Genomic DNA, 26,372 nt, shown 5'->3' on the forward strand with positions numbered 1-26,372 from the left:
GTACAGTTTAGATTCTCACTTCATGTGTTGAATTTACTCTTTTGAGGTACTACAGACTTTAATGTTTTTTTCACCAATATTTCCATGTGAATGCCTTACCTTTGTTGAGTTACTATATAGAGGTCATTTATTATGTTATTACATCAAATTAGTGTTTTAAATATGTAAATATATAATATTACATTGAATAAGACATGCAGATAAATAATGATAAAGTTACTTGAACATTCATGAATATAGTGAATATAAAGTAATGATAAATTAAATGATGAATTTGGACTTAGTACAATGCTAAAAATATTTCCTTGTTTTGATTGACTGTGTATATTCTTAGAATTCATTGGTAACTATCATAGACAATATTGATTGATATGTATCATGTGTGCGCATTTGTGTGTGTATGAAAAACCTAAATTAAGTAGCAGCCTTGTCACTGTAGGCACTTATATGAGATAATTGGCCATGACATAACTCTGTGGCATCACTTAAAGGATTGGTTTGAGGAATGCAATATAGGAACTCTCTTGACTTGTTAGAAAATAAATCTATTACATATTAATAAACACAAAAATTCTCTTAGCACCTCACTCTGTTTCTTTGACAATTATATTTTAAATCATATAGGAAGTATATCCAAAGTAAAAACAAGCAATCTGAAGAAATACAAAATTTTAATGGGCAATATAAAACAGCTTACTTTATTCTAATAATATAAAAGAAGATGATCTAATGTGTGGCATTTTGTTTTCATTTGTTTTGTGATTTAATTATTTAAATTATAAAAAGAAATGGATTCATTCTTTTTCATAGTTACCCCTTTAGTACTCACAAATAATACTTCCTTAATAAAATGTTGTGGAATAAACACATAGATGAAGCACATCCAGACTGGAATAAGCCAGCTAACATCTCATTTTATAATGGGCTCACCAGTGACATCCATGTTACTAAATGCAGTGGCTCAGTTCGCACCCTCAACTTACTTTCTCATGTGGCAGGAAAGTTTGACAAAGCTTATCATTAATTATCTTCTTGTTCTAGAAACTTTTTCTTCATTTGGTGTTGGAGCATAATTTTTGTAGTTCTCTTGCTTACTCGTCACTTTTCCTTTGGCTCTTTTGCTAGATTCTCCCAGGATTCTTGATTTCTAATAAATGAAGAACCCTAGACCTCACTCTTCAAATCTCTTCTCTCCATGGTTATTTCCTAGTCAATCTGACCATCTGTATATTGACACATCACATCTCTGTCTTCATTGTGCTTCTGAATTCCAGACTCACAAGGACACAGGCTTGATGCCATCTTTGCTTGTATGTCTAGTAGGCATTTGTAACCAATATATCCCAAATACCTTCATATTCCTCCTGCAGACCTGCTCGTCCTACAGTTAATCTTCTCATCTTGGTAAATAGTTTCCTTCCTCACATCACTCAGACCTCTGCTCATAACAGTGTATCAGCATAGTGGTTCTTGACCACTGTATCACTTTACCCTCTTTGATTTTTCGTTATTTGGTCTCTTCCTTCCCCTAGAAAATAAGTTCCACGGAACGTGGGCCTTTGCTGTTTGTTTGGGTTTTTTTCCCCTACTGGCTCTATACCCAGTTTTGAATAGTGTCTGGTTCATAATAGGCCCTCAATAAATACTTTTGAATGGATTGAATGTAAGACTGTAATAACATGTTTCTTTCATGTTCTACCTAGACCAGATGCTTGTGTCTGGAGTATAGTGGTTAAGTGGATTCCTATCTCCTTAGAAAATGTATATGAAAATTTCTGAAGGGAATAAATTTGAGTCTTTCTCAAGAGTATAAAGAGGACTAAACAAAAATGATTGATCCTACATTATGAATTGAGAAGTATACCATAGACTATAATGGATATAATGTGAGATTGCCATTAATGTCTAAACTTTTATTGTATTAGTATTAATACCCAATTTTTCATTCCAAGTATAGTATTGAAAACTATACTAATAAAGTTAGCTCTATTCTGAATCATGTATCTCTTCTTGAAAAGTAATGGTTTTCAGAGATATTTCTTTGAGTTGTTCATTGCCGCGTATCAACCTGCCCTGACACAATTGCTTTTATTCCAAAAAAGAACCCTTGCTTTAATTTGCAATATTTTTTCCGCATCAGCTGCTCTTTTTAAAATATCACTGTAATTACTCTATTTTTAACAAGGAAATTAAAAAGAAGACATTAATTTTGTTCAATATGTTCTGCAATTTATTATTAATTTATGTCTTCCTTTGTGTGATAGCCCTGTTATTTTCTACCCAGATATAAGAATGGAAAACAAATTTTAAACTCAGCTCCTTTTATTTGGAAGCATAATTTCAACTTTAGGTCTTAGCTGAAAACAGGTCTCTCATTGTGCAAAAACTTGGACTCTAAGATACTTCCTGTGTGACACCATTAAACATCCTCCATCTGTAGCCATTCAAGGTTTTGCTGCTTAACTGTTTCATGACTACTTAACCTAAAGGCTCTACATGCTTCTTCGCTATATTTTATATATTTTATGGAAATCAGGATGCACTTTCCTTTACTTATCTTTGTAACCCTTGCTAGAAAATGCTGATAAATAATTTTTGTAGGCTGGTTCAATTATAATAAAAGGTCTTACATTCTTTTTCTAATTCTCTTTGAAATTCTGTTTGTCAAGCACATGTATGAAAATATTTGAACCAGGAATTTCAGAAAACAATGTAATAAATCAACCAATTAACTAAGCACCAAAAATGTAACCTTTATTTGAATATTAAATTTTAAAAATTTGCATAAATTTTATTACACGGTGTATCCTTTGCTAGGGCTGCCATAACGAAGTACCACAGACTGGGTGGCTTAAGCAACAAAAATTTATTTTCTTCTAGGCTAGAAGTCCAAGATCAAAGTGTCAGAGGGTTGCTTCTTTTCAGGGCCATGAGGGAAGGATATGTTCCAGGCCTTTCTCCCTGGCTTATACGTGGCTCTCTTCTCCCTGTGTCTTCACATAGTTTTTTCTCTGTACCTGTCTGTGTCCAAATAGCCTCTTCTTATAAGGCACCCAGTCATGTTGGATCAGGGTTCACCCTAACAACCTAATTTTAGTTTAATTCTCTTTAAAGACTTTATCTCCAAATATGGTTAAATCCTGAGCTACTTGGGGTTAGGAATTGAACATATGAATTTAGGAAGGAACACAATTCAGCCCTAACACATGGTTAAATGCTTTCCTGTTTCATTTTGGTTTTATTATTGGAAAAATTAAAATATAATGTTCCTCCTTCATTGGTTGAGCAAATATTTATTGTATGACCCCAGTTAGAGATTATGACAGATTAGGAGACAACAGTGTTTAAGAAAAATTAAAGGGAATTTCTTCAGACCATTAATATGCTCTCTAGCTTACCATGGCTCCCTTGAGAACCCATCATGCCCAACCAGCTTTATACTTTATACCATCTTCTGCAAGTATATGAATTTTTAAGCACTCTGCTAGATTCTTTAGCTGCACAAAATTTGTACTCTTAAAGGTGACATAAATTTACCTTCAGGGAAAATGTAACCTCTTTGGAGAAAAATGCTTAAGCAAATCAGTGCTGCAGTAAGAGGTAACATATGCAATAGTGGAATTATTTAGGAAGTGATGGAAAATGTACAGCTGAGGAACAAGGGACTCAGGCTTAGCCAGGAGGGAAGAAATCTTAACAGACCAGGTGCCATATAATTGGGACTTAAAGATCAAAGAGTAGCTCACTGTGTAGGCACTGGGAAGCAGCAGAGCAGGGAAAAGAGGAATTCTGATTTTTATATGATTGTAAGAGTGACACATAAGTGTCTTTTGGAATGAAACCCCCCAAATAAATATAATAATAATAAACACTAGAAGGAAAAGTAAAATAAGCAAAACTAAATCAATGGAGAAGTGTGATTAAGAGTACCATCTGGGGGCTTCCCTGGTGGCGCAGTGGTTGAGAGTCCGCCTGCCGATGCAGAGGACGTGGGTTCGTGCCTCGGTCTGGGAGGATCCCACATGCCGCGGAGCGGCTGGGCCCGTGGGCCATGGCCGCTGAGTCTGCGCGTCTGGAGCCTGTGCTCTGCAACGGGAGAGGCCACAGCAGTAAGAGGCCCGCGTACCGCAAAAAAAAAAAAGAGTACCATCTGTGAGTTAGAGTGCCTAAGTTCAAATCTTCTCTCTCACCTCCTGGAGTGTGTTGACAGGATCATACTTAATATTATGTTAGCTTAGTGTCCTTATTTATTGGAAGAAGATATTAGTAATCTTTTACCCTATAGGTTAGTTATGAGAATTAGATTCTACATGTCAAATCTTAGAAAATTGTCTTCTCAGTAGAAAATAGTCAGTGCATGATTATGTTGGGGACTAGGCAAGCCTGATGAAAGAACACCAAAATCCAAGAGGAGAATCCTAGGCATTTTATTCAAAGAATCACATTACACTATACAGTGTTCATTAACTTAGATTCAACCATCGATAATACTATTGAATGATTGCTATCTTGAAAATGATGTATTCTGGACCTTCTTGGGTCCGGATTTACAGGAATAAAGGGTTAATTGTCTTCAAAACAACAAGACTAAGATTTTAAAACAGTAAACCTATGATAATGAATACAAGTAAGGGTAAAATATACTATATATAAAATCACAACCATATATACACTTTATATATATATATATATGCTATATATATCATATATATTATAAAGTGGTATATATTATATATTATGCATATTATATATGTATGATAAAGTAGAAATAAATGCTAAATGGTATTTATAACAACCTAAATGGTTGTGGGATTTAGGAATTACTTTTCCATTAACCAGAGTATAAAATTGACTAGGACATCCCACCAGAATATTTTCTTTCCAGTGTACTTATACAAATCTGTAGTTAATATTGGTTTTCTTCAATATAGTACTATAATCCTCCTTAATTCCCCAGAGTTGACTTGGGTTCCATATTTTGAAGAGGATCATAATATAGAAAACAAACTAGTACATGTTATCATTTGAGGTGCCATACAGCTCTAGATGATGAAGGATTCTGGAGTCATGTAATATTAGGAAAATAATACTAGGAGCCATCCTGCTGCTAACCCAGCACAAACAACTGCTTTGAAATATACCAGCATTAGCCACATTTGATCAGGAAAGCAGAAGCTGTAAAATTAGAAGCAGAATTTAGAAAATTATTTTCTACTAAATGTATGTTGACACATCTGTTACTTACATCTAAACTTTGGATTTATCTTTGAATATTCTCTGAAATATTGTGTAGTTGAACTATTTTAGTTGAACTAAAATTTATTTGGATAGTAAATAGAGATATAATAACAAAGTTGTAGTTTATATTACTATAATATTTGAAATCACAAAATAAAGTATTTTGTTGAACACCTTCTCTTTATGTAGAACATCTATAAGATATGGGAACATTTGAGATACCATAAATAAGTAAATGGTCAAACTGTGAACAAAGAAAACAAGAACTCCGTAACTTATGTAGTTGGCTATTATTTTTGGATTCAAAATTTTTTTTAAGTTCAGAATGGCTCTCAAGATAATTAATAACTGTTTTCCCAGTTGATAGTGGCCTTGGCATTACTGTGGTAATAATTATTATAATTTCATAAATGTATTTTGCACAATTTAATTTGTCATTAGAAAAATTTCCTCGATCATTTTATATTGGATCAATTGCTTTGTAATATTTTGCTATACAAAATAATGTTCTGAATACACACCACTTAGCTTTATAAGTTTATTCCAGTGTGTTTATTTGCTATCTAAATATTAGATAAATAATATTGAACCATTTTCCCATTCTCAAAATGTCTAAATTTTTATTCACCCCTAATATTTTATTAAATCCCGTGTGTTACACTTATTTCTAATCCTGGACATGTGATTATTTAAAATCCCAATTTATTTCATTGTTTTTGCTTCTAAGCACATTCACCTTGGGCTATGAAACAGAATATACTATGTTGTAGAATATTTGTAATCATATGATAATTTTCACAGTGGAATGTTTATCACTTTTGATTTGTTTACAGTTGTCTTTAAGTCAGGATTGAAATAAGGTTAAGTCCATTCTCAAATATTCTCCCAGAAAGGTAGCTTTTCTTTAAAAAATACTAATATTTCAGAACATGTTAAAACATACCATAAAGGAGATAAATTAATGGGCTTATAAAATGAAGTTTTAATAAGGCGGTAAGTTTCATCTAAAAATATAGCAGTGCAAAATATAGCAATGCATGTCCTTGCGTTTGTTTCAAACCCATCACTCTTTGCCCATAACTGAGGGAAACTTTTAGCTAAAATTTCCTATAGATAACTAGTGGATCAGAACTCTACCAAAACTGACGTTAAAACTAGTCCTTTCTGTCTTGCAGAGATAGTATGGTATATTGGTACTAATGCAGGACTGAGAATAAGACCTGGATCTTGTTTGGTCTAAGTTGAACCCTTACTAGCATTGTGACATTGGACACTTTTATGTCTCTCCAGAGGTCAGTTTCTTCATCTGTGAAGAAAGTCTCTAGGTCCCTGTATGTGGTAAAATGCATTATGCAGGCTTTTTCTCTGGAGAATCACTGAGTCTTTTCTGTTCAATAATAAATTTTTTTTTAAAACTACAATTACTGCCTCAACCTATTCTCTGCCATACCCTCTTTAGTTCCAGAAAGTTTTAGACAAACCTCTGCTACCTTAAAAAAAAATCTTTGTAAGTCACCTGTATCCTTCTGCTAACCAGTTCATTCTTTTCGGACCATATGCTGTTTACTCTATTCTTCGTATTAAATACAGAGTTCTTGAAATTCTCTCCCGTCTTGTATCTTTGACTTGTTTTCTTCTTGTTCTACTCCTACCTCTGTAAATGCTCCTTTTCTAGCAGTAGTTACTATACTTAACTTGAAAAATATTTTTGATATGGGGAACATTTCAATATGAATGCTTTGAAAGAGCAATTTTTATATTTCCATTTCTTTCATCAGCTCATCTTTCTCTTCCTAGTCTCTAAACATAAGCATTTCAAAATTAAGTTTCTAAAATTCCTTTTGTCTTATGTATTTTAAAAATCATCTTAATCATTTCCAAAGCTTTAATTATGCAACTCCAAAATCTGAATTTCCACTCTTAGACCCTTTTTTTCTGCTGACTTCTGGGTGACCTTTCCAACTTTTAAAAACATCTTTGTCTGTGTTTCTCTTTGACACATCAGGCTCAGGTTATATTAAACAAAACTGTTGCTCTTCCTCACATAACTTCTTCCACCTATATTGCTGCCTCCCTCTGCTAATGACATTCATTTTCAAGTCACCAAGACAGATTAGTGGAAAATAGGAAAGGCTTTGTAATGGAAGAGCTTTGGGTTTGAAACCAAGCTTCACTTTTTACAGCTGTGTGATTTGAGGTGAGGGGTTGGGTCTCTTCCTAAGCTTCATTTGTCTCTTCTGTAGAATTAATTGATAATAGTACCTGCCGCACAGGGGTTTTGCAAGGATAAAATGATGCATTGCTGGGAAAGCCCGTTACTGTAATGGCCTCACAAAATGGTCAATATGATTATCAAATGTTAACTCAGAGTCATTATCACGTTTTCATTTTTTTCAAAGCAAATATCCATCAATTGCCAAGTCTGAGTTTTACCTCTGAAATACTATTTGCACTCAAAAATTAACCCATTCATTTACTCATTCAATAAATGGAATACGTGGAACCGTGTTGGATGCTGGGAATCAATAATGAACAAAATGGACAAGTTCCCATCACCCCTCCCTTGGTTAACTACAATATCTCTAATTCATCTCCTTCCATTCCTCCTCCAACCCATCCTTAATACTCTTGTCAAAGTAATGTCCTAGGGCTTCCCCGTTGGTGCAGTGGTTGAGAATCCGCCTGCCGATGCAGGGGACACGGGTTCGTGCCCTGGTCCGGGAAGATCCCACATGCCGCGGAACGGCTGGGCCCGTGAGCCATGGCCACTGGGCCTGCGCGTCCAGAGCCCATGCTCCGCAATGGGAGAGGCCACAACAGTGACAGGCCTGCGTACCACACACACACACACACACACACACACACACACAAAGTAATGTCCTAAATCTGATCTTTGAATCTCTTGAGTGATGAGGAAAACCTCAATTACATTGCAAACTATCCACGTGATCATCGTCCACTCCTCTAATTTTCTGCTGTTCTCTTCATAGCAACCAGAGTGATCCCGTGAAAAGGCGGGTCTTCTCAGTCCTCTGCTCAGATCCTAGGATTGGACCTAAACTCCTCCAGCTCTTCTCCTCCCTCCCTCTGTCCTGACCATACTCTTTTTCTTCTTTCTTCCTAGGACATTCCAGATACACTCCACTCCTTATGGCTTTTTATGCCAGACACACTCCTCAGGGCTTTTTACTTCTATTTCCTTTGCCTTGAATGCTCTTTCCTGATGTACCCATTCTCCTTTAGTCAAATATCACCTGCCCAGTGAAGTCTTTCTCTGTCATGAACCATCCTTTCAGGCCTTTAATTAAACCACACCTCTGGTGAGGTCTTTGTGGGCCATTCTTTTAAAATACCACTATATAAGAAGACATAAGTTTTATATCTTCACATGTTTTTAGTCTGTCTGTCCCACTAGAATGTAAGCTCCCTGAAGAGAGAGATTTCCGACCATTTGTTCACTGCTGTAATTCCAGCACCTAATAGAATCTCTAGCACATAACAAGTTCTGATAAACACGTGTCAAATTAATCAAGGAAAGACTAGCTTCATCTTTCACTTTAGCAGCTTCATAATCCCCAAACTCAGTTGGTATTTTTGTGTTTTTATGCCTTTACGTATTGCTTCCTCTGCCTGGAATGTGTTATTTTTCCTCTTTCTCCGTCATCACCCAATCTCACTAGTCAAAATTCCACTTGTGTTTAAGTTTCTTGCCTATATGCCACCTCCCGGCTGCTGTTCTTTCTCTGGTCTCACATTGGCTGTTGCCACTCTTTGATGGTGTATGTCGCAGTCTCTACCCTTCTCTGATATCCTGCACCCAATCTATCAGATCAAGTCCTTCAGATCTACTACCAAAAGAGTTTCAGAATCTGTTCTCCCCACCTTTACCAATAATATCCTATCCTCTGTCATTTGAACTATTATAATAACCTGCTAATGATCTCACATCATAGGTCTTTGTTCTTTACAGTTTGTTTTTCACACATCAGCCCTTGACCATTTAAATACATGAATCAGATCATGTCACCCCTCTGGCCAAACCCTTTACTGAATACCCCTTTGCCTGAAAATAAAATCCAAAGTCCCTCACATGGCCAACAAGGACCTAAATGCTCTTATACTCAACTTCCTTTCTGACCTAATGTTTCATCACTTCACAACTGGATCACTCTGTTTCAGCCACAGTGGCCTTCTTGCTATGCCTTGATTACAACACCACCCTCAATCTCACAGCCAATGGGCTTTCTGTTCTCTCAGTCTGGGATGCTATACCCACAGATATTCTCTAGGCCTGGTTACTCACTTCATCCAAGTGGCTGCAAAAATGAGAACTTAGCCCTGGCTACCCTATTTGAAATGTCATATCATCAACCCATCTATGGTCTTCTATCCCCTTAGCCTGTTTTCACATTTGTTTTTCTTTAGAATGATTATCATCACCTCACCTTTCGTGTGTGTGTGTGTGTGTGTGTGTGTGTGTGTGTGTGTGTGTGTGTGTTTACTCTTTGTTTTCTTTTAAGGAGAACATAAGCTCAGTGAAAACACTAGTGGTTTTTTTTTTTTTTTTTTTTTGCGGTAAGTGGGCCTCTCACTGTTGTGGCCTCTCCCGCTGTGGAGCACAGGCTCCGGACGCGCAGGCTCAGCGGCCATGGCTCACGGGCCTAGCCGCTCCGCAGCATGTGGGATCTTCCTGTACCGGGGCACGAACCCGTGTCCCCTGCATCGGCAGGCGGACTTTCAACCACTACACCACCAGGGAAGCCCAACACTAGTGGTTTTATTGTTATTTTTTCCATGGAGAAGGAGGTACCCAGGGCATAGAAGGGTGCCAGGCTCACAGTGGATTTCTGTTAATGAACGAATGACAGTCTAACATTAGGCTTACACTAACATATTTCCATTCTTATAATTAAGATTTTTCAAGGTCAGGAAACCATGACTTCTGCAACTTTATCATAATGGTAGCACCAGAAAACAATTTTGTAACATGTAAGTGCTTAATAAATATTTGTTTTACTTAGCAGGTAACAACTATGTAAGCACTTATTAACTACCAGTATAATCCACTAAGCAACTGAGCAATACTCTAAGGAAGGTACTATTATCATCGCCATTTAGACATGACATAACTGAAACTTAACACAGTGACCAGTATGAAGTAAAAAGGTAATAATAAATATTTTTATTTTATTAAAACATATGTCCATTAATATGTTATACAGATAGATCATATACTTTTTATTTTAAAAAGAATAGTGAAAGGAATTGAAGTCAAATGTCTAATAAAGTTATAGAACTATAGTACCTAGTAAAGTGCGGAATAACATTGGCAAAACTTTACTCCACATAGAATAGCAAATTTATCATAGATAAAAGACAGCAGTCTCATTTATAATATAAATATGAGGCAGTCTAATAGTCAACTTTTGTCATTAATTATATTTATTGAATTTCAAAACAGTAAAATAAATTGCACTTGTCAGAAACTGTGGTGACCTTAAATAAATTTGAAGAATATCTAGACTAGTGAAGTAAGAATAGGAAATCGAAATATCTTGAATTTAAAATACATTCCTATTACTTTATAAGGAAAAAAATCCATATATTCCAATGACATTTTTTGTTATCTTTAGCAGAATAATAACATTTGTGTACTGCTTCCCAGGTGCTGCACACTGTTACAGATGTTTAAAATGCATGATCTACTTTTGTTAACAACATCTCTAAAAAGAGTTTACTATGATGTTTCCCATTTTACAGTTGTGTAAATTAAATCATAGTCTATTATTAAACCTCCTATTAAGGAGCAGAGCTAGGCTTCAAACCTAGTGTCTGTTTGTCTCTAGAGCTTAGACCCTTATCTGGGCTCCCTAAGATACTCAATGGATAAATGATTAAAAATGTTCCAATGAAACAGGGTTGCCACGCTTCTGGGAAGAACAGCCAAAGATGTCACTGCAGCTTTAAAATTGTTGCTGTAAAGCAGCTTACACCTCAGAAAAATGCTTTCAGGAATTACACTTATCGTGTTAAAAAATAAACTGAGTTATCTGAAGATCTGTAAAACTTAGCATATGTTCCACAGTGACATGAGTTAATTTCATTTCCATCACTGTGAGTGCTCCACAGGTATATAATAAATTGCTATGAATTACTGTGTCTGTGACCCATTATCATAGCAGGAAATTACATGAATCTCACAACTGGTATGAAATGTACTGCTGTCACTGCTATGCATTAATTTCTAAGTAGTTGGCCATTTGCAATAATTCTGTAAATGTCCATTTTAGCACAGTTTTCAGTCTAGACAAGTTAAGCCAATGTGCATGGAATTTTCCCCCATATTTTCAAGCAGTTATACTGAATTCTAAAAGTACATTTTTATTGGGCAATTTCATATTAAATATTTTTCCAAGAATTGGAAACACGATAGTCTCATTGTTTTACTCCCTAATATTTAAGGGAAATTTATTCTCTGAAAAGTGAAGTTATTTGGCTGTATATGAACAGAAAGAGTGAAAAACATTCCGATAAATTATAAATGATTTTCCTCAACTTTTATAGAATAGATAAATGGTTTACTAATGATTTTTAAACTATTTTAGCCTGCTCTTTATGGAGGTAATTTTCAGATAATGGTATATGTACTTCATGGTTATAGTTCTAAACATAACATTTTTGCAATTATGTTTCTTTTACATTATAAATAGAAATATTTCACCATTAAAATCAAACCTCTATAGTGCAAAGTATACTTTTCCTATCTTTCCTTTACACTGGCATTTTTCCCTTCAGGAAAGGTAAATGTAAATAGCAGGTTTAATTGAAAACTTTCGACAACAGTGAATTTAGATATGGTCTCCCCATGGTATGTTTTGTATTTTAGTGTATCTTTTGCAAGTTAATTCCTCTGGCTAGAAATTCACTTTTTGGTAGATCTTTAAGCATTCCGCATAATTTTGGAAAGTTTTTCATTGCCACCCACCATCTATCAAACTTTAAGGTCCTTTTTCTTCATCTTTCAAGAAATTTTCACCATATATTCCAAAAATCTTTATCATAAATTTGTTAACACATAGTTTGTAGAAATTCGTTTCCTTCTTCTTTTTTAAATTATTACAAAATACTTATAAACATGATATGTGTCTTTTATTTACTTGGTTAAGGCCACTCTGTGACACATAACTATCCAGAGTATTGATTTTTAAAACTCAATGCCTTCTGTACCCCAAAGCATACTTCTGTGCTTTGTTAGTTATATAAGTTTAATATTTGGCACATCACATGATATTTAATTTTAGTAAGTCTCCATAAGTTATTCGGGTTTAAGCACAGGGCTAAATGTTTGGGAGGGAAAGATAAGCCAAACCAGAGACCATACAGGGGAGAAAGGATAATGAACAAAGAAATAAATGAAAATGTCTTCATAAAATAAAAATGGATATAATAATGATTATAACATAAAGACAGTATGTTCCTTAAGGACAGGTACCATTCCTATCCCCTTCATTACTACATTATCAATATCGAGCTTGGCACATAGTAGTTACTCAATAAATATTAATTAAATATTCTTCAAATCATATATATAGGATCTAATGAGAACACTATTTCATAAAAGAAAAATTAAAGAAACATTTATTTACATACATGTACCCTTGAATTTTTTTTTCTGTTGCTGCCTGCAATCTTTCAGTACAAACAGGAATCTTTCTGAAATATGTTTTAGTAGTCAAAAACTTATAATATAATGAGCTGTGTTACTCTCTGCACATGTAGCCATATCCTATATAAATTCATAAGAAAAAATATATCCCTTTATAATCTTTTGGGAAATATTCACTGTTCATTCACTCAACAGAGGTCATCTTCTTCAGGCTTCTCTTCTGGATCTCTGCAGTGGTCTTTCTAAAGCCCCTCCTTTGCCTTCTCTTTGGAGAACCAACTCCCAGTCCGGAGTAAACCATGTGCCTCTTTTCAGTAATTTCTCACGGTAGCAAATGAAATAAACACATATCAGCTGATATTCCCAAATTGGCCCAGGCCTTTCTTTTCTAAGTAACTGCTCACATCCCTGCTGCTCAATGCCCTACATTCCAGCCTAAGTAGAACCCAGTTCCTTAAACAGGTTCTGTCCTCACATGTCTTCCTGTTGGCTCACACTATCTCTTTCAGTGTGTCCCCATATTTCTACCTGTAGAAGTTCTAGTCATCCTACCTTTCCATTTCTTCTTTAATGCTTTCCTGGAACCTCCTTCCAGCAGTACTCCTTCCTTTCCCCACAGCTCCTTGCAACACCTCAAGTAGACAGCATATCATCATCTGCCTTCAGTGATACTTATACCTCTCCCTCCAGCATCAACTCCTGAATAGCAAAAGTCACATTTTACTTATCTTTACTATCCACAGTTTTTCACTTGAGCTTTGCATATAGAAATATTTAATAAATGCATGTGGAATCAAATAACACTGCTATTATAGAGGCATCTTAAAAATCACAAATCATTACAGAAATCACAGTAGGAGACTACCAAATTACAGCAAACTCTAAAAATTGTAGCATGTCTAAAACCAGTTGTCTTATATTTATACCAGGAGAAATATGTGATTGGAGGTAACCCTCCCACACACACTGTTTACATATTTCTGTAATGCACACGTTTTGCATTTACCACCAGATGCAAAATAGAAGACCACTATGATTAGATTTATGTTGTTTATTATAATAATATCTTACAAATCTTTGTGGGAGGTGGAGGATGAGGTTATTCAGGTGAGCTTCTACATAAGGCACATCTGGGCCTCGGCAAATCCGGAATCAAAAAACAGATGGGATGAGGGCTGAGCAAAAGGTCCTTCTACAGAGACAGAGGCAGGGCTATCTGTAAACTTTAGACATAGTTTCTGGGGAGATTCAGAAGTCTTGCAAGCTGATAGTGGAGTATGCTCTCAGGTCAAGTTGAGGTCAAAAGTTGGCCAAGAGACATAGAACATTGGTTCCCAACCTTAGGGAATCACCTAGGCACATTCTAATCACCTAGGCAGTGTAAAAATAGCTTTAATAGGCACCTATGAAGCAGTATTTTAAAAAAGCTCTCTGGCTAATGCTTAACCAAAAATAAGAACCTTTGAGGTAAGGAAATCAGACAGACTGTACTCAGAAATATGGGATATTTGTCCACAGGTGCAAAGATGTGGCAACAGCCCTGAGATCTCAATACAGTACCACTAAATCAATCCCAGCTGGTAGGAACATAACTAAAATTAAAGCCCTAGAAATGGTGAAGCTGAGGATGCCCTAGTTCTTGTCTCCGTCTAGGGGTTTTAGGAACTGAGAAGTACTAAGACTGAACATGGAAGCTTTGTGTGTATGAGGTGCTGGGTAAAGACAGAGAATCCAAGGTAGGGGCTGATGGGGTCCCAAGGACCGCCACATGCTCAAGCTTTCAGAAGACACTTCCTTGAATAGCCTGTGTCTTGTTCTAACTACAGAATGTACCAGAATGTACCTAATATCTGAACAGAGATCATACATTTTCCTGGTCCTAACTCTTTCTCTCCCTCTCCGAAACCCTGTGTTGGCTCTCCTCAATAATAAGCTCTGGTCCTTTCACTAGTTTCCTAGTTTTCCAGCTCTTTTCAGTATACTTTACCCAAACTAGAACATTGTCCTCTCTATTTTCCACTAGACACTTCTAATACCATTATCACATTTATGCTAAATACTTATGAGTTAAAGATGGGTGGGAGAATGGATAGTAGTCGTTATTATTAAGATTACTGGACATACCATCTGAGGCATGTACCTTCTACGCCTTTTTATCTTTAGACTCTGGCCTGCCTCTTGTTACTGATGCTAGATTTTCAATATCAAATTCCCATCTCCTCTCTCCTCAATCCTCTGGTTACAAATGTATTCCTCTGATTTGACCCCAAATCATCATCAACTGCAGCAAAACTCCCCAAACCCCAAAATTCTATTTTTCATTTGTCTCGACAGTTTTATTTTACTCTACCTTTTAACGTGATACTATTACAAATGTGTGTGTGTGTGTGTGTGTGTGTGTGTGTGTGTGTGTGTACTTTTGAGACTTATGGGCTAAGAAAAACTATTTATGAATAAATGGAAATATAATGATTTTTGTAGATATATCTGTGCCTGACACTTGACAGTAACATCCTTCCTGTAAGTGATTATGCATTGCCATGCTTAAAATTCTGATGCATGGTAAATGTCCAAATATTTCTAAGATGAACACTGCATTTCGAAATAGCTATGATGTGTACAAAGAGAAAGAAACATAGGAGTAAAAACATGAGTGGAGAAGGAATAACATGAACCAATTTAATATCACATAATTATTGAGCACAAGATTAGTCATCATTAGCACTTTGTAAAGTACAGAACTATGTGCTTCTTATTAACCACTGAATTACAAATGTAATATTGCAAACATAAGAATATTGGTTATCATTTTCTTTTTAGTATCATCTGAAAATTTCTAAGAAACTGGTTTAAACCTTATAAGGTAAATCATGAAGTTATTTTTCTCACTTTCTTAGTATTTTTTTATGTTAGCCAATGCACTAAATGTAATGTAGGTTCTCCCTCTCTTAAAGAAAATGTACACATTTTCCTCCTTAATCCCTATTGGCAAGTAGCTAAAAATGTATCTAAGAGTAATTAATATCAACAGTGAGTATAAATCTTTAATTACTATAATTGAGGTTTATCAAAATGAGAGTTTTTAGGTTAAATGCCGATTAATTGTTAAAAATATGTTTTCCCTCAAAATACATGTTTGACTCAGTGACGAGGAACTGTTCTATCTAGTAAATATAAATTGATTCTCCTTTACACCTTACACTGTATTTTGATGATAAGGAGGCTCACTGTGCTTATGCTACAGGGAATAGATTTCAGAATGACCCTTCTAGGGAAAAGAGATATGGACATGTGGTTTTCTTATAGTTGTATGATCTGGAAAAAGAAAAAAAAAAGCCAACAAAGCAAGAAATTCAGCTCTGGTCTCTGTGGTCTAATGATAAAAGCTTATAGTAAGAATCTGGGAACCACGCTAAATACCAGAATTATTGATTTTGGGGAATTTGAGCTTTAGAAAGAATTTGAGTTCTTACTAGTTCTGTGTCCCCTTCTGCTGAAGACAATGTTACTGCTGCACACCCCTTGAACCGATTTTTTTTTAAGGATTAGAAAAATGAAGAGATAGATGCCTTGTACCTCCCAATTCTATATGTCACCAATTCTTTGTTGCCCATTTTCATTGTCCACATTGGCCTTGGGGCAATGACTATGACAGTATGTTATCTCTAATAATTTATGAACATATCCATTAGTTCTTGGAATAGGAAGATAGGGTAAATATGAGTATTCTTTAAATTTATAAAATGTAAGCATTACAACAGCAACTTTAATTAATGATTCCTGTTGTTGCATTGCTGTTGCAAAAATGCTCATTTAGGAATTTTATTTCCACTGTCTAGTCCTCAGCAAATGCTAGAGTCTGCTGTTTTTTGCAAGTGGTCTGAGATGGCAAGCCACCATCACTTACAGGCAATATGGTCTTCATGACAAATTAATGAAGTGACAGTTGCTCTCTGCAACCTTTTCATGTGCAAAGCATGCTGGTGCTGTTTGCATTATCTTCTTGCAATTTGTACCTCTGCATTCAAAGACTTGTGATAGCTTGCCAATTAGAGTTGAGAGGAAAATGTTAAATACAGTGAGATCTCCATAATTAAAATCATATTTTACATTGAATTATGAGAATCTTTACATAGTGTGATTTCTGTTTGATGTCTAGTAAAATGCTGTCCATAGCAGGAGAAACTTGCAAATGATTCATCAGTCGAAGTACAATCTCATATCTATTCTGATAAGGAAATCTTGAACTAAAAATTTTTAAATCAGTTGGTTAATTTTTAAATAATTATGTCCATGACTTAATGTTCTATAAAATGCCCACAGAAAACATTTATTCTCTGAAGATTTTGTTAGCTCTGTGCTTTACAATGCCATTGTAGAACCAATGTAATGGGAGTAGAGAAGATACAACGTAATACTAACTTTTTAACATCACAGTTTTTCAGAGCTCCAACTCAGTTCACTCTGTTTAATTTTTTCTGATATTAAAGTTATACATTAATTTTGTTTTGAATGTGACTTTATTATTATAGGCACCTAAGTGTAAAATCCTCAGAACTGAGAATCTCATGTATACTTTTCTTCTTTAAAGCTCTCCGTATAATACATTTATAGAGTGGATGTTTGAAAATGATATATTGGTTATTATTAAAAATACAGTATGAGTATTTTCTTATATTAAGATATAGATATATCTTGTATATTAGAGCTAGGGTTTTCTAAAATAATCAAAATTTGTTCCTTTGTTTGATCTTGGGCGTGACAATGAAGACTAGCCAATTTTGCTCCAGAAAATGAGTGCCTCTCATATTCCAGATCCTGAATGATCGAAGTTATTAAAATAAGTGCTATTTAATTATTTGCTTTTGTTTTGCTCTTAGATTGGTAGGAGAGCTAAGGGGAATAAGGAGTTCTAAAACTGTGTTTCTCACACTGGTGGGGTCCACTAATTGCTTTTGATATTCAAACACCCTAATGTAAATAATTATTTTCTCCTCTAATGAGGTTCAAAGGCCAAATAAATGCCATATTTCTTTGCTTTTGGTTACCATCAAATTAAAACAAATAACATTTTATCTCATTTTGTGACTAGAAGTTGTAGATTGGCATTCCTATGTGTTTTTAATAAATAGAAAAAATGTTAATACACTTTAAATGCCATTGATTTAGTTTAAAAGTATTTAAAACTTACTCCTTATGAAAATAAGTAACTCTCTTAATGGAGAAAAATTTAGGAACCCATTTCTAATGGGCTTCAGAAGGATTTCATTTATTTATTTATTTACAAAATTAAAATATATTCTCTAAGAACTTTATATTTTCTTGATTTATTCCTACATATATTGAAAGAAAAAAATAATTTTTATGCATCTCCCAAAAGGTGAAGTTGTGTGCTGCATATTATAGAGGATATGAAGAGGTCTAAAATCTAACAAATGCATATGAAACAAAATTAAACTAATCTAAGCATGTATCATGAATTAAATTTTATAAAAAAGGTATTTAATAAATATCATATAAAGCAGAAAGTTTCTTAAGCATGGCAGGGTTATGGGAAACATCAAGGAGAAAAGAGCACAGACCAGTGCTCTCTTTTCTTTATAGCATAAAAAAAGAAGATCCAATATTTCTTTTGAAAACAGTAAAAAATGTTCACATTGACAAGAACATAGTATGTGCATAAGTGGAACATATAATTCACTAATCTCAATTCAAACTTTTAGAAAAAATTAAATGTAGGTTGGGACCAGTTTTTGGAAAAACACAAATACCAAACTAAAGAGTGTGAAGTTATTGCATAGGTAATGGGGAGCCATAGAAGATTAGAACTCTAGTATGACATGGAAAAATATGTATTTTCCTGGTAGCAATATAGGCTAACCTGGGCATGGTATAAAGAAAGCATAGACACAGGAGTAATAGAAACAGATGGTATAATAGTTGTAGAATAATAAGTAACACAAACAGTGTGTTGCTAACTTAAAAACTTCTCAAAACCTGTCTAAGGATCAAAGACAGCACTGCTTCACTGTTCTAAAAAGTCTTGAAACTTTTTTAAGCAGTTTCTGCTCATTTATTTTGTGTTTCTTGTGATTCCATTGACACCCTCATCTTATGTGCACTATTATTCATCATGCTTAACTCATTAATTCTGCCTCTCTTTTTTTCTTCTTTGATTCTTCAAGTGGGAAGAGATCAGCGGTGTTGATGAACATTACACACCCATCAGGACTTACCAGGTGTGCAATGTCATGGATCATAGTCAAAATAATTGGCTGAGGACAAACTGGGTCCCCAGGAACTCAGCTCAGAAGATCTACGTGGAGCTCAAGTTCACTCTCCGGGACTGCAATAGCATTCCATTGGTTTTGGGAACTTGCAAGGAGACTTTCAACCTATACTACATGGAGTCTGATGATGATCATGGGGTCAAATTCCGAGAACATCAGTTTACAAAGATTGACACCATTGCAGCTGATGAAAGTTTCACACAAATGGATCTTGGGGACCGTATTCTTAAACTCAACACCGAGGTTAGAGAAGTAGGTCCTGTCAACAAAAAGGGATTTTATTTGGCTTTTCAAGACGTTGGTGCTTGTGTTGCCTTAGTGTCTGTGAGAGTGTACTTCAAAAAGTGTCCGTTTACAGTGAAGAATCTGGCTATGTTTCCAGACACAGTACCCATGGATTCCCAATCCCTGGTGGAAGTTAGAGGTTCTTGTGTTAACAATTCTAAGGAAGAAGATCCTCCCAGGATGTACTGTAGTACAGAAGGTGAATGGCTTGTACCCATTGGCAAGTGCTCATGCAATGCTGGCTATGAAGAAAGAGGTTTTATGTGCCAAGGTAAGAGTCTTCTCTATTTTCCCTGCAGTGGTATTTCTTACCTGTGAATTTATGGTAGAGTAATTGAAAGAAATGAACCCAACCTGAACTCACTTGGCAGCAAAACATGCCTCAAACTGAACAGAGTCTATTTATAGACTAAATTTATCCATCCCACTTGATGTGATGATTCATAATTTGATGTAGAAATATTAGCATGTTTGATTATGTGGTGCTGGCCTACACCTCACTAGATGAACTGAAAGAAAAAAAGTCTCTGTCTCTTTTATGTAGAGGGAAGAAATATCATTGGCACTCAGCTAATCTGAGTCTAACAGAATTAGATCCTGCATTGACTATTTACATTTGTGCTCATCACTCTCATAGCAATAGGTAATTCATTGCTATAAAATATAGTATTTTCTTCAGTGACACCTGTGCTTAAAATACGGGTTTACTTACAAAGCATTAGTGTTTAATAAAAATTATTTTATTTAAAAATCCAGGTTTGGTCCTTCAGTGTTTAATGTATAGAGGAGTAATGTAAAAATTTTTAAATTTTGATTCATGATTTGGCCCTTTTGGCTGCTCAGGAGGATATATATATGTGTATATATATATACACATATATATACCACATCTTAGGTGGGAATGCATATTTGATCCTTTATATAGAATCAGAGAACCTGAACTGTGTTATCAAGTTGATTTTTATTAAAAATCTCTTTGCACTTGAAGTAAAATCAATTAAAGATAATCTTTTCCATAGAAGATTATATCAGATGATAAGTTCCACTTAATCCCAAAATTTGTTGTTTAGCATTAGGCAAGGTTTTGTGTTTAAGGACACAGTGAAATTATTATTAAATTTTTAAATGTATAAATACACAGGAGAACTTAAGTAACTAGTCCTTGAAATCTAGTCTGTGTTAATACCTTTGTTTGCTGTTAAACTCTGTCAAAAGAATTGAGTTTGATATTCTACTTGTGGCCATTCAGTAGGACTCAAGTTCATGTGGAAGAAATGAATCTACGTTATACATAAATTGACCTTTCTAAGAATCTGAACAGAATATAGCATTTTGCTTTTGACTATAGGTAGTTTATAGAATTTCTTTTTAATGACAGCAAATGGTACACTCTAGTCTGATATTTCTCTGTGTTATTTAGATCCTTGACAAGAGCCATCATGATACTCTTACTAAGTATGGCTTTGAAAATTCTAAAATTGGAACAACATACTAGTTACTACTTGCTTATGTATATTCATGAGTGGAGAGAAGTCTCAATAGCCTTTATATTCCACTTTGAATTACATTTTATCACTATGGTATTGTTTGTGATATATTTGTGTGATTTATTTTAAATAAAATAATAAAGGCCTAGATCAGGAAGATGAAAAATTGTCCATTCCCTCCAGTTTGGTTTCTACTGATGCAGTCTCTGATGTCCACACCAAGAAAGGAATAGTGTGTCCCTGTCTCAACAATATATATCAATATATGTTGAGCTATCTCATAAAATATTCCATTGAGCAAGAAACCTAAGCATTGTTTGGATGTTTGGGTTTTAAATAATTTTATATGATACTTTATATTTCATTCAAAGTTACAAGAAATAGAAAAATAAGTATCAGCAAGTAAATAGAATCATAAAAATGTTAATAAAAATAAATAAAACATACATATAATTAGCCTATATTACATGCTGTCTTGAGGACAAAATAACTAGTAGAAGAATTTAAAAAAAGAGTCACATTAAGTTGTTTTCAGAAAGTTCACAATAGATTCATAATTGCTTCTGTTTTCAACCTCATTTTAATTTACTGAACCACTTCTTTAAAGTAACTATTATTCTACTCAGTGGTACCCTATGTTAAAATTACTCCTGGAGATAATATTTATGTCAAATTTTTACATCCTTGAGTCTTATAGTTTATTATATTGAAGGACATCAATAGCACCTCCTTGATATAGTGATGCTATATTATCACAGACTTTTTCAACATTTAAAAATACTGGTTGCAGAATAAGAGATACGTATGCGTAAATAGCATAGAATTTTTTATTCTAAGAAAAAATCTTGAAGATAAACCAATAAAAATAATTATAGTAGAATTAGAGATAGCACATGAAATGGGATATGATTGGGACTGACTTTTCAGTGATGTAACTTAAAGGTGCAGCTTGTTCTTATGGTTATATCTTGACATTTGCTGATGTTGCCAGGTGAATTTTGGCTTCCTCTCTTTTTGTAATAAGTAAAGAAAACCTTTGTGTACTCAGATTATTAGACGATGTGACAAGGTATTCTATTTCTTGCTGATTTACATGTAGTACCTAGTCTAAACCAACTTTATTTTAACAAATATTTCTTTTAATAGGTCAGTTTAGTGCATAGTCTACTATGTCTTAAAAATCCAATACTCAACCAATTAATTCTGGCCTGGTATCTGTAATAGAGTAAGCCATCATGGCTTGAGACTTGTAATTTTGCTGTTGTTGTCAGTGGTAGTGATGGTGTTTGTTATGCTTTCCTTTTTTAATTTTAAAAATTCGGTTGGTTTTTAATAAGCTTGTGGACTAGTCAGAATAGCTTATGACTCTCACAAGTCATTGTTTTATCAGCAGTACTTCAATTCAGGCACACAAAAGGAATGGTAATACTTAGAAAAGATACAGGTGAAAAAGATAACTAAATAGATTTCCTGTATTTCATGAGTTCATTTTTGTTTTGTTTTGTTTCGTTTTACAAAAGGATGGAACAATACCTTGACATACACATAGAGCCAGATTTTAAACACCTCAGGATAATTTTATAACACGATGATCAGCAACCATAGGCTTCCAGTTACCTAAAGCAGAGGAAAACAAGACTCATTCACTTTGTTTCAACAAATATTCAAGGAGCATCTACTTCATTCTGAGAAGTGTAGTAAGAATTCAGAGGTTTTTAAAAATATTCATTAAGCACTTATTGGATGCCAGACACTGTGCTCATTTGCTAAGTTATGCCCATGATTTATCTCATTTATCCTTCAAAATAACCTATAAGTCATCCTTATTATTATCTCCATTTTTAAAATGAGAAGAAAAGCTTTGATAGGTTAAATATCTTGCCTTAGGTCCCTTAGTGAATGCTGAAGTTGCAATCTGAAACCAGGCAGTCTGATTCTAAAGGTTGCAGTTGTAATCTCAACCCACACTTCTTCCCTGTGATTCAGTCCAGTGGTGGCAGAGACCAGGAAATCCCATAGGTACATAGATTCTACTGGAGTTAGAGTACTGTGTATTGAAGGATGAGTAGGACCATAGAGAATCAGCACAAAGTTAACCAAGAATCTGTCAATATAAGGTTCATCTGTTTCAGTTTATTTATCACATCTTTCTGTTTCTAGGTTTTTAAGAAAGAAGAATTACTAGCCAAAATGTCATGGGAAAACTAAGCTTAGCCCAGGTGATGTCTAACAAAATTTGGATATGTGGATTGACAAACATCTTAGATATGCCAAAAAGTCTACCAAATTTAATTCAATACCTGTAACCATCTGTAAGTTCTATGTAATAATGTACCAGACACCGGAGAAACATAGATGAATAAGTCAGCGTATCTCCCTTCTAAGAGCTCACAATCTAGTATGAAAGACAGATAAATAAATGAATAATTTTATTGCAAGACAGACCAATAAATCTTCTACCGGGTACAAACTGCCTTGGCAGGGTAGGGGAAGGAGAGATTAATTTTGAGTATTTCAAAATTAATAGTGGAAATTGTTTATTAATAACGAGAAGTCTCTGCATTGAGAGTTTTGGACTCATCACTATTGTGCTTAGCAACTTTTGGGGTAGGGAGAAAGGGCTAACTAACTTACCCAGCTTATGCATTCCAGAAGGTGCAGTTTATAATTTGTTTATTAAATCATTATCTCAAAAGTCTCATAATGTGTAGAAGTCCCATTAAAGTTTTGCGTTCTGAGCTTGTTCCATAGGGAGGCCTTATAAAGGATCTAAATTTCTTAAATAGGTCATTTTCTGAGTTTAGTAATGAAATATTCTGAATTATTTATTTCACTCTACATGGATATTTGGGATAGTTAAAGTTCAGTGAACTAAATGATGAAAATGAGACAATCTCTGTTTGATAGGAAAAATATATTGTTAAAAATATTCTGTAGTCAAAAAACTCATCCATCAATTTCAGAACTATAAATAAAACCAAAGTTATCTTTATACAGGACCAGAATTTTAACCATGTCATTATACTTCTCTTGTATTTGATGCAAACTTTAACAATAGTCTAGTTTTCCTGAAATGAGAAAAAGTAGTAAAGTTGTGCTTTGACCATTTATTCAATTATTAAACATTTATTGAGCCTCTACTATGTGCCAAATTCTGCTGAGCACAGTAGAAAGAGAAAGATGAACATTATCACTGCTAAACTAATTTGGTTTATAATTCAAAAATGTGTGTGTGTGTGTGTGTGTGTGTTTGTGTATTTTAAAATGTTTTGGTCTCTGCCTCCAAAGGAACATATGTTTTTAAGTGAATTATTAAACAGATCTAAGTCAATAGTTTAAACTTAAAAAGAAGTTATAAGTGTGTTGAGGGAGGAAGTATTTGTATGTGAGGAGATGAATGACGGGAAAATAAAATTTTCTGCAATAAGATGCTTTATGTTGCTGATCTTCTGTTTCTTTGCTAGAGAGGATGGGGAAAAGTAAGAGTAGAAGATGATGCAGCTCTCTCTTTCAAGGACTGGTTAGAGAGAGGAAATAAGGCAATGGTGAAAGAAATATTAGTAACTAAAGCATCATTTAGGAATTGCATACCAAGTAAACTGGAAATACAGGAAAAAGCACCTACAGGAGGGTAGAGAGTATTTATTATAACGAATTTGGTAAGATAGAAATGCACATAAAAGTAACCACACAAACTTAAACTAAGAGGTAATATAAACATTAGTAAGGAAAGTAAGAAGTCATGCATCAACTTGGTTCTAGCAATTTCTCTAATATATAATTTTAAAATATGGCCTTTCTTTAAATAAGTTATCTCTCGTGGCATCTCTTTTAAGTTACTGTGTGTGTGGCTTAAACCTTATTTGGGCCATGTTCCTGAGATTTGGGCAAACTTGCTGAATGTTGAGAGTATGGTCAAATTACAGGTTGAGTTGTTATTATAGGATGTCAATAAACCTCTTTTTAACCAGATTGAAAAATTAAAATTATGAGACTTAATCATTTGCTTTCAGTCATTGACAATCAAGATTTACTTGGTTCATTTCACTTGAGAAATCCTTCTTACATCTCAGCATAACACTTTTCACTTTTTAAGATTGGAGGTGTGGGGAAATTTCACGTTAATACATAGGGAAATTTGTGTTGTGTGTGTGTGTGTGTGTGTGTGTGTGTGTGTGTGTGTGTGTGTGTGTGTGTGTATATATATATATATAAAATCCTAGCTAATGAATTATGTTATCTGTTTTAATTTAGTTTGGAGAGAAGAAATGAGAATGCTAATGGCTTTTTATATAGTCAATTAATTACATTTCAGGCAGATACCAGGCAGTTACTATAAATATTCCTTCCTCCTACAAACTTTGTTTAGCTTAATGTACCAAATACCTTATTAATGTCACTGAAGAATCTGTTGCCCTGTGTTTTATCTGTGTGTGTTCATTGTGGAATGCTAACTTTATTCCTTGTTCTTGTACATTAGCAACTGAGTAGAAAAGTGTGTTTGATGTGACATATGAAGACATCTAGATTTCTTGATGGTTATCTGTAATTATGTTTTTTTCACCTACCAACTCTTACTCTTTATCCATGGCTCTGTCTGTTCAGAAAGTCTCTTAAAGAAGCAGTCAAGGGCTTCCCTGGTGGCGCAGTGATTGAGAGTCCGCCTGCCGATGCAGGGGACACAGATTCGTGCCCCAGTCTGGGAAGATCCCACATGCCGCGGAGCGGCTGGGCCCATGAGCCATGGCCGCTGAGCCTGCGCGTCCGGAGCCTGTGCTCCGCAACGGGAGGGGCCACAACAGTGAGAGGCCCGTGTACCGCAAAAAAAAAAAAAAAAAAGAAGCAGTCAAGCCTACAATAACAATGATTTAAAGATTCTGCTTGCTCTGACAGAGGAGCTAAAGAAAATTGAAAACCTTAGATGTTCCTTAGCACCTACTTAGTCTTTGCGCATCTTCTAGAAGTACGAGGTGTTCATATGTTTTAATGAATTCAGAAGCATTTCTTTACAGTTGTTTTCAGACTGGAAGTTTCTTGAGGGGAGGAACTACATCATGTCTCTTTAAAGGACATTGTGCCTACAACCTAGCAGAGTATAATTGATGAAGTTTTCAATTTGATACATACTAGATTAATAATTATTGGGAGATTTCTATGCCAACTATGCATTCTTGGAATGTAAGTTCTGGAGAGAACATACCTCACATTATATATCTTGAAATCCACTAGGTTCTTAAGAATATCTTGCACATAAAGATGTATATCTTATCTAATTTTAAATTAATGCATTTGACTATTAGGTCACATATAGTTGCAACACACTAAGACTGGAATCATCTGAACTACCATTATAGTAATAAATAGATTATGAAAAGTAATAACAATACGTTATATAGTAGCCAAGAG

At 34.6% G+C, this 26,372-nt stretch overlaps 1 protein-coding gene across 1 annotated transcript in view; it reads left to right on the forward strand.

The window, feature by feature from the left end:
• Positions 1–26,372, forward strand: part of EPHA3 (EPH receptor A3) — a 362,146-nt gene that overhangs the window by 74,610 nt on the left and 261,164 nt on the right. Inside the window, exon 3 of the mRNA XM_060010492.1 lies at positions 19,090–19,750. Coding sequence (XP_059866475.1) covers positions 19,090–19,750 — 661 coding nt within the window. The remainder of the gene's footprint in view (positions 1–19,089; positions 19,751–26,372) is intronic.

Source organism: Delphinus delphis, chromosome 4 (genome assembly GCF_949987515.2).
Source record: "Delphinus delphis chromosome 4, mDelDel1.2, whole genome shotgun sequence".
NCBI classification, from domain to species: Eukaryota; Metazoa; Chordata; class Mammalia; order Artiodactyla; family Delphinidae; genus Delphinus; species Delphinus delphis.